This window comes from Eurytemora carolleeae, unplaced genomic scaffold, assembly GCF_000591075.1.
Source record: "Eurytemora carolleeae unplaced genomic scaffold, Eaff_2.0 scaffold305, whole genome shotgun sequence".
NCBI classification, from domain to species: domain Eukaryota; kingdom Metazoa; phylum Arthropoda; class Copepoda; order Calanoida; family Temoridae; genus Eurytemora; species Eurytemora carolleeae.
Window position 1 is genome coordinate 102,551 of NW_019396192.1, and position 17,570 is coordinate 120,120.

General features: G+C 31.3%; 1 protein-coding gene across 1 annotated transcript; it reads right to left on the reverse strand.

The window, feature by feature from the left end:
* Positions 1-1,514: 1,514 nt before the first annotated feature.
* LOC111697758 (uncharacterized) lies at positions 1,515-8,230 on the reverse strand. Its single transcript, XM_023467865.1, has 11 exons — positions 8,118-8,230; positions 7,338-7,403; positions 7,029-7,061; positions 6,779-6,844; positions 6,296-6,387; positions 5,180-5,230; positions 4,325-4,383; positions 3,059-3,156; positions 2,225-2,340; positions 1,820-1,930; positions 1,515-1,618 (listed from the first exon to the last, which is right to left on the reverse strand). The coding sequence occupies exons 3-11, from the start codon at positions 7,056-7,058 to the stop codon at positions 1,579-1,581; spliced, it is 663 nt and encodes a 220-aa protein (XP_023323633.1). The 5' UTR covers positions 7,059-7,061; positions 7,338-7,403; positions 8,118-8,230; the 3' UTR covers positions 1,515-1,578.
* Between the last annotated feature and the right edge of the window lie 9,340 nt (positions 8,231-17,570).

Below are 17,570 nucleotides of genomic sequence, written 5' to 3' on the forward strand. Positions count from 1 at the left end.
TCTAAATTCACTTTGTTAAGAGTTTAAGTCAAAATAACTATTTATAATTATTGCTTTATATCAAGTAGATATCCTTAAACATACCGATGTTCAATCCTTGGGATTTGCCATTTTCTGATGTGCGCAATGTCCCGTAAAATTCCAAAACAGAGAGAGGGGGATTGAATTTTGTGGATCCAGAAAAATAATTAGATTAGTATTTATTTGGGTTAGGTTAGGTTAAGACACTCTCTGGGCCGAGCGCTGCGGCTAGGACAGGCTAGAGGGCCGAGCGCGGCCCAGAAAGTGTCTTAACCTAACCTAACCTAACCATAAATAAATCCCTTAAAACAAAACAGCTGATGCTTCATTGGAGGGAGTGGCCTTCTGTGTTCACTGGCAGGCATGTTGCAGATTCATCTATCTGTTAGCTGTCTGTTAACTGTCTGTTAGCTGTATGTTGTGCAAGTCCCCCAGCCTTCCTATACAAACGGGAGATAAAACTCTGCTTCTGTATTCTAGAAAGATCTGGGGTGCACTGATCTTATACATCAGGTTCTTTACTCCGCTCAGAGACACAGAAAGGGTTGAAGAGTTTCCAGTATACGATCATACTCTATATATATTACATTTTAGCAACGCAAAATAACGAGAAACTAAACGGGCTGAAAAATATATTGATTCAAAGTTACAACATGGAAAATATCTTTATCTTATATTTGGTTTGGTTCGCTTGAACCGGAAATGCTCCTCCACAACATCATGCTTTAAGTATTACAGTGCCGAGTTTAAATTTCAGTAGTGCTACAAAAAACATCAATAAAGATTTTTTTTCGAATTTAAAATTATCAAAACTTTTTTATTTAAAAAATGACTGATAAATAACTTCATATTTTTTATTCTAAGTTTAAAGTTTTAAAGTGTAAACTAAAAAGTCCATTAATTAATTTTAAAAACTCCAATCAAGACCCCAGGGCGCAGACGGACCATTTATGTTGGATTAGAAAATTATAATTTTTGACAAGCGTTTAGTCATTTTTCGTGTTTCCTTTGCCATTCGTTAATGTTTTAAATTAAAAGCTTAGGCTTTTAAGTCAGGGAAACCAAAAACATTAAAAAACACATTTATGTCATAAACTTTTCAAAAGCATTAAAGTTATTCAAGGACAGAAAATCTTATACAGTGATTGGCGTTTATATCAATACAATGTAGACGACTTTTCTATTTAATATTTGATTACTGCTGTTTGAAAGCTTGTTAGAAACCAAAGTCGTTTTCATTGAATTGATATATACGACGACAACTGTATGTAACGTAACTTTATGCCATATAATTCCAAAAATGTGCAACAAAACGTTTCAAACTTTATATACTTTTAATGAACACTATCGTAAAGAACGCCAAAATTAGACAGATCATAACATTGACATCGTCGCTCTGATTTTGAGGTCCAAGTTCATTTAAGCATGTGAATTTTACTATGTGAAAAATATCAATTAATTACGAACATTTTTACAAAGATCAGTAAAACAAGATACATTATTTGTTTATTAGAAGATACGAATGATTAGACATTTATAAATTTATTTCTCTTATTCTCATTCTGAATCAATATCTCGGCCGAACCAACCAACTGGTCTAAATATGAAACCATAAGTTAAAAATCCATTTTTACTTTTTCCTTCGCTTGAAAGGTCCAATGCAACATAATATTTTTTTTACTGCTAAAAAAACTAATTTTGATTTCATCAATTACACTGATTTTTTACGCGTAATTAAACTTGCTTTGAAATAAAATCATGAATTCTTTTCATATTGCTTGGGTTTTATGAAGTTAACCTGAAATGGAGAAAAAGATTATCATAGGATTCTCCATCTAAAGGATCCTGTCTTCCATGTGGTAATCTTGCAGATTCAAATAAGATCATTTCTCCGGGATGTAGCAGTATCCTAGTATACATGGAGATAATAACAATAATAATAATAATAGTGTATTTCGTCATTAAAATTTATAAACTAAAGGAATTATTTTTTAAATTAGGTCGAGAATATGACTGAGGTCTGAGACTGCCTAGTGCATATAAATTTAGCCCTGTCTTGTAAAAAACAAAAAGAATAAAACATTAAATATAAAAGATAAAAAATTGACCTTGGCGCTGAACTACCTAGAGTAAACAAAGGAGAAAGATACGATGTATGAGTTTACACTTCTATATACATTTATCCTATTAAACTAATAATAACCTGTTCACTTCTCTATCTGAATTAAGAATAAAAAGATCCCAAGGAGTTGATACATTCTGGGAAAGATTCAGAATAACAGAGATTATATGCGTCTCGATTTTGTCAACATGGAGAGCCTAGACAATAGCATTTAAGTATTTAATCTTCTTTTTTTAAATGAAAAACAGATGTAATAAATCTACCAGCCTAGCTCCATGTTTATAGTGTACTCCATATCTATAGAACATCTAAACCTACCAGCCTAGTACCATGTTTATATATATGTGTACTCCATATATATAAATAAATTAAACCTATCAGCCTAGCACCATGTTTATATATGTACTCCACATCTATAGATAAACTAAACCTAACAGCCTAGCACCATGTTTATAGTGTACTCCATATATATAAATAAACTAAACCTACCAGCCTAGCACCATGTTTATATATATGTGTACTCCATATATATAAATAAACTAAACCTACCAGCCTAGCACCATGTTTGTATATGTGTACTCCATATATATAAATAACTAAACCTACCAGCCTAGCACCATGTTTATATATATGTGTACTCCATATATATAAATAAACTAAACCTACCAGCCTAGCACCATGTTTATTGTTTATATATATGTGTAATCCATTTATATAAATAAAATAAACCTACCAGCCTAGCACCATGTTTATATATATGTGTACTCCATATATATAAATAAACTAAACCTACCAGCCTAGCGCCATGTTTATGTATATGTGTACTCCATATATATATAAATAAACTAAACCTACCAGCCTAGCACCATGTTTGTATATGTGTACTCCATATATATATAAATAAACTAAACCTACCAGCCTAGCTCCATGTTTGTATCTACGGACTCCATATGTTTCAGAAAACTCTAATTTTGTTTCACTCCATTCTTCAACAATTGGTCGCAGAAACTCATCTAAAGATTTAGTAAAAGATATAATTTCTGGTATGCCCAACCCAGTATATAAATTTGGTTTATGTTTTAGATATGTAAATTTTTTTCAAACTCTTCATGTTAGTGAATATATTGTGAATATCAAACTCTTCATGTTAGTGAATTTATTGTGAATATCAAACTCTTCATGTTAGTGAATATATTGTGAATATTAAACTCTTCATGTTAGTGAATATATTGTGAATATCAAACTCTTCATTTTATTGAATATATTGTGAATATCAAATTCTTCAGGTTAGTGAATATATTGTGAATATCAAACTCTTCATGTTATTGAATATATTGTGAATATCAAACTCTTCATGTTAGGGATAGCTACTTTTTCCATAAGTAACACTTGCCATAATTACTTTTGGCATAAGTTTCTTATATTCAAAAAGATATAACTCTAACTGTTTTTATAAATGCGCCAAATTTCTCATAAAAATTACCAATTATAGTTTTCAAACTGGCTGAAATATTATAGTTTTCAAACTGGCTGAAATATTATAGTTTTCAAACTGGCTAAAATATTATAGTTTTCAAACTGGCTGAAATAAGAAAAGTTGAGTTCCATATTTTCTCAATACAGAAGTCAAGTATTGGAAATGTTTGATGTTAATTGTAATTATAATTAATCATAATTATGTGAAGTGTAATTATTATTATTATTAAAGATTTATTCACACACATTTAATATACATACATATATTACATATTACATATATTAACGGTATAATTTAAATTTGTTTTGTTATGAATGATATTAGATGGATTCATTATTCACTCTCATAATCTCCAATTTCATAAACCTACTATTTTAAAGAAATCTATAGTCAGACTTTTGATAATATTTTTCTTTCAGGAATAAATTCCTTGCACTTAAAAAGTTGATTCAGGAAAAATATCAAATTTCGGTAACAAAAAAAATGTAAGCAATATTTAGAACAAGTCAGCTCGTAATGTGTAATGATGTGAAGAGTAATTATGGCAATAGTACGCATTATGGAATGTGTTACTTATGCCAAGTACGTTACTTATGGCAAATATATTATGTCAAGTGTAATATAAGTGTAGTGTAATTATTGCAAACGTATTTATAGCACAAGTATTATGGCAAATGAAACTGTGCTATAATTATAATTTCTACCCAACGTAGATCGAACCAACATAACATCCTGCAGAGGTATATACTCCGCCACTCTGTCCCTTAAAACAAGATTCAAATAACATTTTTTTTGTTCTTTAAGACAAAATTCTTTTTTTAAAACTAGTTTTAAAAGTAAAGTAAATTCTTGGGAAAAACTAATCGTATAATAACTAATGTCGTTGGATTTCCAAATGCCGGTCCAAATTCTTGTGCTTTCAAACGTTAAGATTTCAAATAATAAATCAAAATTGTGTCCATTTCCAATATCTTTGAGAAACCGTATTTATGATAACCGTGAAAATGTTTTTACAAAAAATGAACAATTTTGAGCTCTCTGAAGCATAGTAAATTAAGGAATTAATTTTGATTTGTCTGTCTAATCAGACGACATTTCAATCTCTGATCTTTAAACCACGAAACGTGACTTAAGCAAGACGACTTAAAGGTCGTCTATAATCTTTAAAATAATTTGCGGCATTTATTCGAAAAAAAGTTTTTGTCCCACAGTCCTGGCATTTACAAAAAGCTGGTTTGCTTTTTTGTGCTTTCAATATTACCAGAGATATGAAGAATTTTGTTCAGATTTCGACAATTTCTGTTTTATTTAATACAATTTTAACCTGAACGAAATTTTCAATATCTCCGGTAACATTGAAAGTCAAAGAAGACAGTCCAAATTTTGGAAATCCTAGGACAAGGAAAGTTTTGTGATTATCACACATGAGGAAGAAGGTTGACAACTGACTGTTTAAAATAAATTCAAAGATCAAAGACGACTTTCAAATAGTCTTGCTACTGTCATGCTACTGTCATGCTACTGTCGTGTTTCAATTTTCACGAATTGTTTTTATTCACCTAGGTGTACAGTTGATGTGAGCTGAAGGAGCACAGGGCTCAGCAAAGGAACTAAATAAACATCTTTAAAATCAGAAATCTTTAAAATCTGAAATCTTTAAAATCTGAAATCTTTAAAATCTGAAATCTTTAAAATCTGAAATCTTTAAAATCAGAAATCTTTATAAAAATTCTGGAATAGGAAGACGACTGACTCCAGTTTTGCTTTTGAATGTCGTCATTCTATTCCACAGTTTAATGGGGCTTACTGTATCGTTCTTACTTGCCCTCAAGAGCATATCTTTATTGACTAGTGAATAACGTAAAGGATACCTTTATAAATCAGGCATGCATCTATCTTAATGAAAGGTTACTCAAAATTACAACGACAATTTATATAAGGTAAAAATAGTGATCATTGATGTTGTAAATTATGTGTAAACAGGTGAATTTTGTTATAATTTGCTACATTATTTGTCAACCTAATTCTAGAGATGATAATCACAAAATAACTCCAGTCCTGGCATTTCCAAAATGTGGTCTGCCTTTTCCGTGCTTTCAATATTACCCGAGATGTTAAGAATTTCGTTCAGATTTCGACAATTTTTGTTTTATTTAACAAAATTGAAATCTGAACAAGATTCTTAATAACACCAGTAATGTTGACAGCACAAAAAAAGGCAGACCACATTTTGGAAAAACCCGGACCAGGATTTTTTTGTGGATATTATTTCAAAAATCAACATGTCTGTAAAGTAGGTTAACAACTGAATTTCACAAATAAATTCTAAGATCAAGAAGTCGTCTTGCTTCTGTCATGATTCTTGGGCACCCTTCATCATCGTCTATAAAATTTGGGTTAAAAAGAAATTGTTATAAATTCTTAATGGCATATTTTAACTGATATAAAGATATAAAGGAATTGAGTTTTTGCAACAAACTTAATATTTCTCATTCATTTATCATTGGAACCTGATGTTGCAAACCTTTGATATTTCAAACATAGATTAGTTGATCCATCAAAACTAATAGTTTGAAATATCTAAGGTCTACGACATTTGGTCGCAAAGACATAGGAATTAGAAAATCCGAGTTTGTTGCAAAGACTCAAATCCTTTAAATAAAAAGCTGGTAAACCTGGCCAAATCCATTTTCCCGAGAAGAAATTTGAATAAATTCTCGGGGATTTTCTTCTTTTCAAACTCAGCGGAGCTAAACCTTGGAACTCTCTAAAATTTAACTTTATTCAGCTTATGACAGAAAGATTGACAATTGCCATTTTTTTAAATAATTTTTATCGATTCTCAGAACTTTGATTGTTAATTTGTTTCTGTCAGTATGTAATGAATAGCCATAGTTTATGTATAGTGATTGTTTTATCAAAATGGGTTTATGTCGCCATTAAAGTCTCATTCTTTGTGGGTAACCCTGTATATTTAATTCTAGCCTTCAACTTATTCGAAAGTTATGCAAGCATGCAATGTTCGTAATTAATTACAAAATTGAATTTTTATATAAAATGGCGTTTATTAATAAATAAATAATTAACCTGAAATTGTTGGATATTTTGAACCTGTATTTTTATATAAAATGGCGTTTATTAATAAATAAATAATTAACCTGAAATTGTTGGATATTTTGAACCTGTATTTTTACAGCAGACTCTAGTCTGTGATCATCCCAGTCCTTCAAGTCATATATTTTTTACAAAGACAAGAAATGTCGTCTTCCGTCCTAATTATTTTAAATTTGTTCTTACTTTTTACCCTCCAAGGATAAAAATAAAAAGCAAGAAAGAAGAAACTCGTAAAATGTAGAATTAAAAAGAGTGCTCTAAATAAAATATATCAATCAAATGATATGATTTATCCTTGTGTATAAATATTTTCTGACCACTCATGTCCTGAATATGAGGAACCAGAAATTATCAATTGTTTATAAATGCAAGGGATTGTTGATTATGGTTCAGCAGTTAACACAGTTAAAACCAAAAAAAACTGTGTTATTTAATGTGTTACAAAGAGTTTTCTAGTAATCTGTCCCATATAATTTATTTCATATTCTGTACAGTATATTTGAGAAAAGTAAAATAGAATAACAAACTTTCTGCTCGCCCAGAACTCGCAAACCCCAGCAACTAAACCTTATTTTTGTGGCGGGTTATCAGTTCATGGTTTCCCTTGTAGTTTAAGGTTTGATGACAGTTATAGAGAAGGTTTAGTTCAGGACACTGCCAGTACTCTACCTAGGGAAGGTTTAGTTCATTACAGTATTCTACCTAGAGAAGGTTTATTTCAGAACAGTATTCTACCTAGGGATGGTTTAGTTCAGAACAGTATTCTACCCAGAGAAGGTTTAGTTCAGAACAGTATTCTACCTAGGGAAGGTTTAGTTCAGAACAGTATTCTACCTAGAGAAGGTTTAGTTCAGAACAGTATTCTACCTAAAGAAGGTTTAGTTTAGAACAGTATTTTACCTAGAGAAGGTTTAGTTCAGGACAGTATTCTACCTAGAGAAGGTTTAGTTTAAAACAGTATTCTACCTAGGGAAGGTTTAGTTCAGAACAGTATTCTACCTAGAGAATGTTTAGTTCAGAATAGTATTTTACCTAGAGAAGGTTTAGTTTAGAACAGTATTCTACCTAGAGAAGGTTTAGTTCAGGACAGTATTCTACCTAGAGAAGGTTTAGTTAAGGGCACTGCCAGTATTCTACCTAGAGAAGGTTTAGTTCAGAACAGTATTCTACCTAGAGATGGTTTAGTTCAGAACAGTATTCTACCTAAAGATGGTTTAGTTCAGAACAGTATTCTACCTAAAGATGGTTTAGTTCAGAACAGTATTCTACCTAGAGATGGTTTAGTTTAGAACAGTATCCTACCTAAAGAATTTTTTTAATATAATATATGTACTTTTTAATAAATCTTTAAGTAGGAATTTTTTAAATGAATAATAATAATACCTGAATGGTGCTAACCGGACACAGATTTTCCTTCTTCAATTCAAATTCAAATTCAAGTAAACAGTGAATTAGTTCCAGCTTAATTAATATGCTTGTATATGTCAAAGTGAATAAATACTATACAGTAATAAATAGTATTTATTCACTTTGTGTATATGTACAGTCAGAACCAGAAATCTATGGAATAGGGAGATCACATGAAAGAAATGATAAAGTCACTCTAATGTTGTTACACAGTAAACAGTTATACGAACAACTTATAAAATCACATATTAAGTGAAATGGGTCTGTGTACACCGCACAATTTACGTAGATTGAAGATGTGTTAGACAAGTAACATATTGGAAACATAAGAGACCTTTTTGTTAAATATCGAAAAAAATGTATAAAAAGTATTTTGCAATTTATTTTCTTAATGTAATATCAAACAATTTTAATTATTTTCATTTTATTTTTTTTCTAATAAAAACAGCTCTCTGGATTTAATAATGTCTTGTTAAGATAAAAAATATCAAGTAATCTTTTATAAAAGAGATAAATGTTCCATCTTAAAAGAAGTGTTCGCGAAAAATGAAAGCGGGTATAAGCTTACGTCGAAAAATATTCGATCGTGATCGCTACTTATCTAACTTCTATCTGTTGTGTCTATAAGGAGAAAATTGCTAAAAACGACTAATACCGAAGAACCAGTGGCGTAAATAAGGGGGGTTATTGGGGTTACTTACCCCCCCTAGAATCCTTGGGGTAATTACCCCCCCAGAATCTTAGGGGTAAATACCCCCCCCCAGAATCTTTGGGACACAAACATCCCGGTTTAGTAACTTGATCTCCATTCTACATGTCCATGATTACCATTAAAAGGAAAAATGTAAATTTTTTTTGCCGCTTCGCGCAGATAATCTTACTCAATCAACTTAAAAAAGTAACATAGATAAATTTTACCCAAAAATCGAGTTTTTTCATGCAGCAGCGTACTTGCACTATATGTCAAATTAAGTAAATTATTAAATGAGTCGAAAATGCAAATCAAACCAAACTAAAACCAATAATTTGATATACATCATGATATTTTTTTTTTTTTTTGGGGGGGGGTGAAAAAATGCACCCCCCCCTACAGAATCCTTATTTACGCCCCTGCGAAGAACGTAGCGTCCATACAAATTCAGAAAGTTGCAATATTCGACTTGGATCGAAAGAAAATCAATTTAATTCCCATCAAATAATTCAGATATTACAACCTAGAATCATTGATTTTTTTCCTGTGCATTCGTATATAGTTGATATTTCATAATATATTTTATTTGTTCTTATATGAGGCAATTTTAACGACGATTAGTCGGCCGCCAGGTGTCTGCATGGTTCCACGTGGGAGAGACACCTAGAGGACGAAATATATCAACTATATATGATTTAAAGCGTACTATTGTAGTTCCTTTAACTTGCCTTTTAGTTTTAAAATATCTTTATCTTGTATTTTAGTTTTAATTATCTTTATCTTGTATTTTAATTTTAAAATATCTTTATCTTGTATTTTAGTTTTAAAATATCTTTATCTTGTATTTTAGTTTTAAAATATCATTATCTTGTGTTTTAATTTTAAAATATCTTTATCTTGTATTTTAGTTTTAAAATATCTTTATCTTGTATTTTAGTTTATGTTCATTCTGTTTCTGGGTTCATATATAGACTAGAAAGGTTCGAGCTTAAGAAGCTTATTTTCTTGAAACTTATTTAAGAAACCACATTTTCATTTTAAATTAATCTTCAGAGAGAATTCATTATTTTATTGTTCAAAAGTAAATTGAAAGTGTGGAAATAAAGAAATTGAGTATTCGCTGCAAACTCTGATTTTCTTATCCTTAATCTTTGCAACGTGCACTATGTTGCAGACCTTATGATATTTCAAACTATGAACTCTGGTAGATAAAATAATCCAAATATAAAATATCAAAGGTTTACAACATCATGTTGCAGAGATATTTGTTTGTCACAAAGACTCATTCTTTCGCTGATATACATTCATATGAATATTTTAAAATCTTCACCATTTGTCCATATTTCTGCCCTGTAAATGTTTTTTTTCACAATCGCTACACGCTACGTCCGTAGTTACGTTTCTGCTGGAAACTTATCCAAATGAAATGTTTGAATAAATATTTAAAAATAAGATTAAACGCAAAATTTCCGCCATTTTGATTCAGCTGAATTTGATTGTTCCCGAAGATTGTGAATATCCAAGATGGAGGAAACACAAGATGATAAATATCAACTCAGACATTCTTATTCAATAGATACTATAACTTTAAACTGAACCAAATAATTAGATTTCTTATTCCGTATTCCTGGGGAAATTTAGGTTCAGTAGACCAGAACATTTATAACGAAAATATAAATAACGAATATAAGAATAATTCTATTTAAGTTAATGTAATTCTTAATTTACATTTTTTCCAAGATTACATCATTTTTGTCTTTGGAAACTTTTTTACCATAAAAAACATTTACAAAAATATTTTTATACCAGGAAATTACTGATTCCGGATATGGCGTCAAGATTTAATTCTATCCAATCAATGTTTGAAAAATCAACGAATATGAAAAAACAGGAAGTCCATTCAAATATTATTCATTCATATCTAAACGTACATGGAGACCCACAAAGGATGAGACTTTAATATGGCGACATAGAACTCTTTCATTCTAACAATTTGAAGGATATATTCTATTCTTGGTTTAAGTGAAGTTTTTTATCGGAGAACCAATAAAAATAATAAAGTTAAAGGGAAAATCAAAGTAAAACACTAAATAAAGGAATTAAACTTTTGTCACATACACTGCTCTGATTTTCGAATCCCTAGATATGTCGTAGACCTTAGATATTTAAAACTATTAATTCTGGTAGATCAAATAAGTTTGAAATATTAAATGTTTACAAATGAGGATGTAAAGATGTAGGGATTTAAAAATCTTAGTTTGTTGTAAAGACACAGTTCCTTTTGAACAATCGTTCTGATGTAGCTTATCCGTTTTTGGGTAACCCTTCATAAAATATTAATAAAAACATTTATGAAATAATCTAAACATTACCTTGTAAACCATATGAAGGGAGTTCCAATACACTGAATTCCAATATTTCTTCGTTCAGTGTACTGCAAATCACTGTACAGTACACACCGAGAGCTTAGTTGAGGATGGTCCTTTGTTTTATCGAACACTTGTTTTATGTACACAGACTACTCAAAGAAATTGACATAAAAAGAGTTTTTCTCTTCAAAAATAAATTCCCAAAATTTTTTGGAATCATAAACTAAGCATGTTTTACTTTCCTGCTCTTTTAATTTTGAGGATCAATGCTTAATACTTCAATTCAAGTTATCCGGCCTGAAGAGTTAAAACAATAGAGAATAGAATATATAGAGAGGAATTAAAAGAATCTCTCGGTATGAATTTTTTCAGTCCCTTTCAGCCTGAAAGGGAGTTCAAAGTGTACAAATCATACAAATGTTCACAAATTATATGCAGTAGAGTACATTAATACAGTATGTTCCCTAGACTATTCATAACAATTTCAAAATTTGTAAAGCTGTTAAATAAACTTTATAATGAATTAGGTGAATAAAGCATACATATGTGAAGTACACCTGCAGTATGGAAACAGTACAACAAAATGACCGTTTTACACTTTTTTCTAGTAAATTCCTCTCTATACATTCTATTCTCTATGGTTAAAACTCAGGACTGAAACTATAAGCATTACGGAATATCAAAGAGGAATACAAGTTATCTCTAGAGGTCTGACTTTTGTTTTCTTGTAGGATTAAGCTTTCGTCTAGATAATTCCTGTTCTAAACAAGTTAAAAAAAAACCGGGGTTTCTGTGATAGCAGGAAGCTTGCACAGTTCCTTGCCTTGCACTAGTAACAAAACGCACATGACTCTACAATATCTCTTAATTTGGGGCATATTTGGTTAAATATCTTTAATTTTGGGCCAAATTTGGTTAATATCTCTAATTTTGGGCCATATTTGGCTAATATCTTTAATTTTGGGCCGTATTTGGTTAACCCTCTCTAAATTTGGACCATATTTGGTTAACTATATCTAATTTTGGGCCGTATTTGGTTAACCCTCTCTAAATTTGGACCATAATTGGTTAACTATTTCTAAAGGAATTGAGTCTTTGCCACAAACTCTAATTTTCTAATCACTATAATCTTTGGAACCAAATGTTGCAGACCTTAGATATTTCAAACTATGAATTCTGTTAGATCAAATAATCTGAGTTTGAAATATCAAAGGTTTACAACATCCAGTTCTGAAAATATTGAGGTTTAAATATTTGATTTTGTTCCAAAGACGCAATTCCTTTGGTCGGTGATGGAAGGGCTTGTAATGTCTGAAACAGGCGAACACATCCAATGTCAATTTCAAATACAGGGCTACAAGACGAAGAAAGGATAAAGGAAATGGAGGAAATAAATTCCTCTGAGAGCCATGGAAAGGAAATAGAATTTTCCTGACAGCGTGAACACTTGAGATCAATGTAACCAGCTCATCAACATTATCTCTCCTTCCACCAGGCAGTATTCCTTTCTTCCCACAGGTTTCAATGGAATTAAAATCATCGCTCTTATCGGAGTAGTTATTCTCCCAGCCATTAGATGTGGAGAATGAGACACCTGTAGGAACACAATCAGGAGAAACGACAGCAACTCTAGCTCATGTAATATTAACATGTAATAAGATGTAATAAGATGTAATAAGTTGTAATAAGATGTAATAACATGTAATAAGATGTAATAAGATGTAATAAGTTGGTCAATCAGACAACTAGAGACACCTGTAGGAACACATTCAGGAGAAACGACAACAACTCTAGTTCATGTAATAACATGTAATAAGATGTAATAACATGTAATAAGTTGGTCAATCAGACAACTAGAGACAATCTCTCATAGTTTTCTTTCCTTCTCTTTTTATCAATTAGGACAATATTAAAAGTTTATGTGTTGTACCTCATTATATCATCTAAAAAGTAATTACGTAAAAATGTAGTCAATAAGGAATCAGTAAATACAATTAGTACATGAAGTTAGAAGGTGTAAGTGCATAATATTAAGATAAATAAATAATTAGACAAATTAAATGGATAAATGTTATTCATAAACAAAGCAGTAAATAATACACTAACACTACTAATACAAGCTCCACCTTCTTAATTTATTCCATCTCAAAACTTACTCAGTTCCTAATCTCATCTCCTTCTTACAGATATACCTAAATACTTCCCTTCTCCTTAATTCAGTTTTTCCCCTTTTTAATGGTTGTTTTTCTTTCCTTCTCCTAATTTAATCTCCTTTACAGATATACCTAAATACTTCCCTTCTCCTTAATTCAGTTTTTTCCCTTTTTAATGGTTGTTTTTCTTTCCTTCTCCTAATCTCATCTCCTTTACAGATATACCAAAATACTTCCCTTCTCATTAATTCAGTTTTTTCCCTTTTTAATGGTTTTTTTTCTTTCCTTCTCCTAATCTCATCTCCTGTACAGATCTACCTAAATACTTCCCTTCTCCTTAATTCAGTTTTTTCCCTTTTTAATGGTTGTTTTTTTTTTCTTCTCCTAATCTAATCTCCTTCTTAAAGATCTACCTAAATACTCCCCTTCTCATTAATTCAGTTTTTTCCCTTTTTAATGGTTTTTTTTCTTTCCTTCTCCTAATCTCATCTCCTGTACAGATATACCTAAATACTTCCCTTCTCCTTAATTCAGTCTTTTCCCTTTTTAATGGTTGTTTTTCTTTCCTTCTCCTAATCTAATCTCCTTTACAGATATACCTAAATACTTCCCTTCTCCTTAATTCAGTTTTTTCCCCCTTTTTTAATGGTTGTTTTTCTTTCCTTCTCGTAATCTCATCTCCTGTACAGATCTACCTAAATACTTCCCTTCTCCTTAATTTAGTTTTTTCCCTTCTTAATGGTTGTTTTTCTTTCCATCTCCTAATCTCATCTCCTGTACAGATCTACCTAAATACTTCGCTTCTCCTTAATTCAGTTTTTTCCCTTTTTGATGGTTGTTTTTCTTTCCATCTCCTAATCTAATCTCCTTTACAGATCTACCTAAATACTTTCCTTCTCCTTAATTCAGTTTTTTTCCTTTTTAATGGTTGTTTTTCTTTCCATCTCCTAATCTCATCTCCTGTACAGATCAAACTAAATACTTCCCTTCTCCTTAATTCAGTTTTTTCCCTTTTTAATGGTTGTTTTTCTTTCCATCTCCTAATCTAATCTCCTTTACAGATCTACCTAAATACTTCGCTTCTCATCAATTCAGTTTTTTCCCCTTTGTTAATGGTTGTTTTTCTTTCCATCTCCTAATCGCATCTCCTTTACAGATCTACCTAAATACTTCCCTTCTCCTTAATTCAGTTTTTTTCCATGTTTAATGGTTGTTTTTCTTTTCTTCTCCTAATCTAATCTCCTTTACAGATATACCTAAATACTTCCCTTCTCCTTAATTCAGTTTTTTCCCCTTTTTAATGGTTGTTTTTCTTTCCTTATCCTAATCTAATCTCCTTCTTAAAGATCTACCTAAATACTCCCCTTCTCCTTAATTCAGTTTTTCCCCTTTTTAATGGTTGTTTTTCTTTCCTTCTCCTAATCTAATCTCCTTTACAGATATACCTAAATACTTCCCTTCTCCTTAATTCAGTTTTTTTTCCCTTTTTTAATGGTTGTTTTTCTTTCCTTCTCGTAATCTCATCTCCTGTACAGATCTACCTAAATACTTCCCTTCTCCTTAATTCAGTTTTTTTCCTTTTTAATGGTTGTTTTTCTTTCCATCTCCTAATCTCATCTCCTGTACAGATCAACCTAAATACTTCCCTTCTCCTTAATTCAGTTTTTTCCCTTTTTAATAGTTGTTTTTCTTTCCATCTCCTAATCTAATCTCCTTTACAGATCTACCTAAATACTTCCCTTCTCATTAATTCAGTTTTTTCCCCTTTGTTAATGGTTGTTTTTCTTTCCATCTCATAATCTCATCTCTTGTTCAGATCTACCTAAATACTTCCCTTCTCCTTAATTCAGTTTTTTCCCTTTTCAATGGTTGTTTTTCTTTCCATCTCCTAATCTAATCTCCTTTACAGATCTACCTAAATACTTCCCTTCTCATTAATTCGGTTTTTTCCCCTTTGTTAATGGTTGTTTTTCTTTCCATCTCATAATCTCATCTCTTGTACAGATCTACCTAAATACTTTCCTTCTCCTTAATTCAGTTTTTTTCCTTTTTAATGGTTGTTTTTCTTTCCATCTCCTAATCTCATCTCCTGTACAGATCAACCTAAATACTTCCCTTCTCCTTAATTCAGTTTCCCCCTTTGTTAATGGTTTTTTTTTTCCATCTCCTAATCTCATCTCCTTTACAGATCTACCTAAATACTTCCCTTCTCCTTAATTCAGTTTTTCCCCTGGTTAATGGTTGCTTTTCTTTCCTTCTCCCTCATCTCCTTTACAGATCTACTTAAATACTTCCCTTCTCCTTAATTCAGTTTTTTCCCCTTTTTAATGGTTGTTTTTCTTTCCTTCTCCTAATCTCATCTCCTTTACAGATCTACCTAAATACTCCCCTTTTCCTTATTTCATTTGCCCCTTTTTAATGGTTGTCTTCTTTCCATCTCCTAATCTCATCTCCTTTACAGATCTACTTAAATACTTCCCTTCTCCTTAATTCAGTTTTTTTCCTTTTTAATGGTTGTTTTTCTTTCCTTCTCCTAATCTAATCTCCTTTACAGATATACATCTACTTAAATACTTCCCTTCTCCTTAATTCATTTTTTTTCTTTTTTAATGGTTGTTTTTCTTTCCTTCTCCTAATCTAATCTCCTTTACAGATATACCTAAAAACTTCACTTCTCCTTAATTCAGTTTTTTCCTCTTTTTAATGATTGTTTTTCTTTCCTTCTCCTAATCTCATCTCCTTTACAGATCTACTTAAATACTTCATTTCTCCTTAATTCAGTTTTTTTCCTTTTTAATGGTTGTTTTTCTTTCCTTCTCCTAATCTAATCTCCTTTACAGATCTACTTAAATACTTCCCTTCTCCTTAATTCAGTTTTTTTCCTTTTTAATGGTTGTTTTTCTTTCTATCTCCTAATCTAATCTCCTTTACAGATATACCTAAAAACTTCCCTTCTCCTTAATTCAGTTTCCCCCTTTGTTAATGGTTGTTTTTCTTTCCTTTTCCCTCATCTCCTTTACAGATCTACCTAAATACTTTCCTTCTCCTTAATTCAGTTTTTTTCCTTTTTAATGGTTGTTTTTCTTTCCTTCTCCTAATCTAATCTTCTTTACAGATATACCTAAATACTCCCCTTCTCCTTAATTCACTTTTTCCCCTGGTTAATGGTTGTTTTTCTTTCCTTCACCTAATCTCATCTCCTGTACAGATCTACTTAAATACTTCCCTTCTATTTAATTCAGTTTTTCCCCTTTTTAATGGTTGTTTTTCTTTCCTTCTCCTAATCTAATCTCCTTTACAGATAGACCTAAATACTTCTAGCCAAGGAGAATTGAATACAAGTGGCCAATTTCTTAGACGTTCTACCATAAGTAGAACCATAGTCACACTATGGTTGAGATTTACCAGAGCAGTGTAGATAGATAGATACGACCTACACGTGTACCTGTGGTAACATGAATAAGAAATTGGACAATTGAGGGGTCAATAGGGTTTCCGTACACTTTGCTGAGACGTTTTTGGACTGCTGGAGAACTAGTTTTTGAGTAACAACAATAATAAAGATTGTAAACAATAACACAAATGATAAACAGACATTTGGTGCATCTCTGAGCCCGAAATTTATAAGAGTATCGTTGAACAAAACTCCCGAAATTTCTTTTTGGGGTCTTAACATTTGTGTAGATTTTGATTTAAGAGATCCGTAAAAAAGAGAATATAAACAAACTGAAAAAAATAATATTTCATTTCAAGAATATTGATATCCACAAAACTGCCTAAACCCATTCGTAAAACCCGGGTTCTAAAACTGGTTTTCATAACGATACCCTGGCTTAAGTTTTGGGCTCTGGCGTTAGATGAAGATTCACCGTATACTAACTCATGTTTGTATACATTAGATCGGCTGCCTTTATTATTGCAAAGCATGTATATTGTATAATCATAGGGTAGGGCGAACCGCGTCAGACGGTCAGTTATATCTCTCTTCTATTCCGTACTCCCTGGTTCTAGCTGGAGTGTTGCGTTTTTGTCAAGTAATAGACTACTAATTGGGCACTGATGAATATTATATTTACAAAGACTCGTCCAATCAAAGTCCAGCAAGGATAGCAATAAATAGATATGTAGGAGAACATGAGAGAGACTTCCTTACGGAGCCAGAGAACCTATGGTTTACAAAACATAAAAGGAAAGGATAGACGTAAGAGAAAAGACA

Excerpts from the sequence above, each read along its gene's own strand:
- LOC111697758 (XM_023467865.1), bottom strand. The coding sequence starts at position 7,058 with ATGAGTGGTCAGAAAATATTTATACACAAG. Across the intron at positions 6,845-7,028 it reads AGAAAATATTTATACACAAG|GACTGGGATGATCACAGACT; the intron begins GATAAATCATAT and ends TATGACTTGAAG. Across the intron at positions 1,931-2,224 it reads TCAGATAGAGAAGTGAACAG|GATACTGCTACATCCCGGAG; the intron begins GTTATTATTAGT and ends CATGTATACTAG.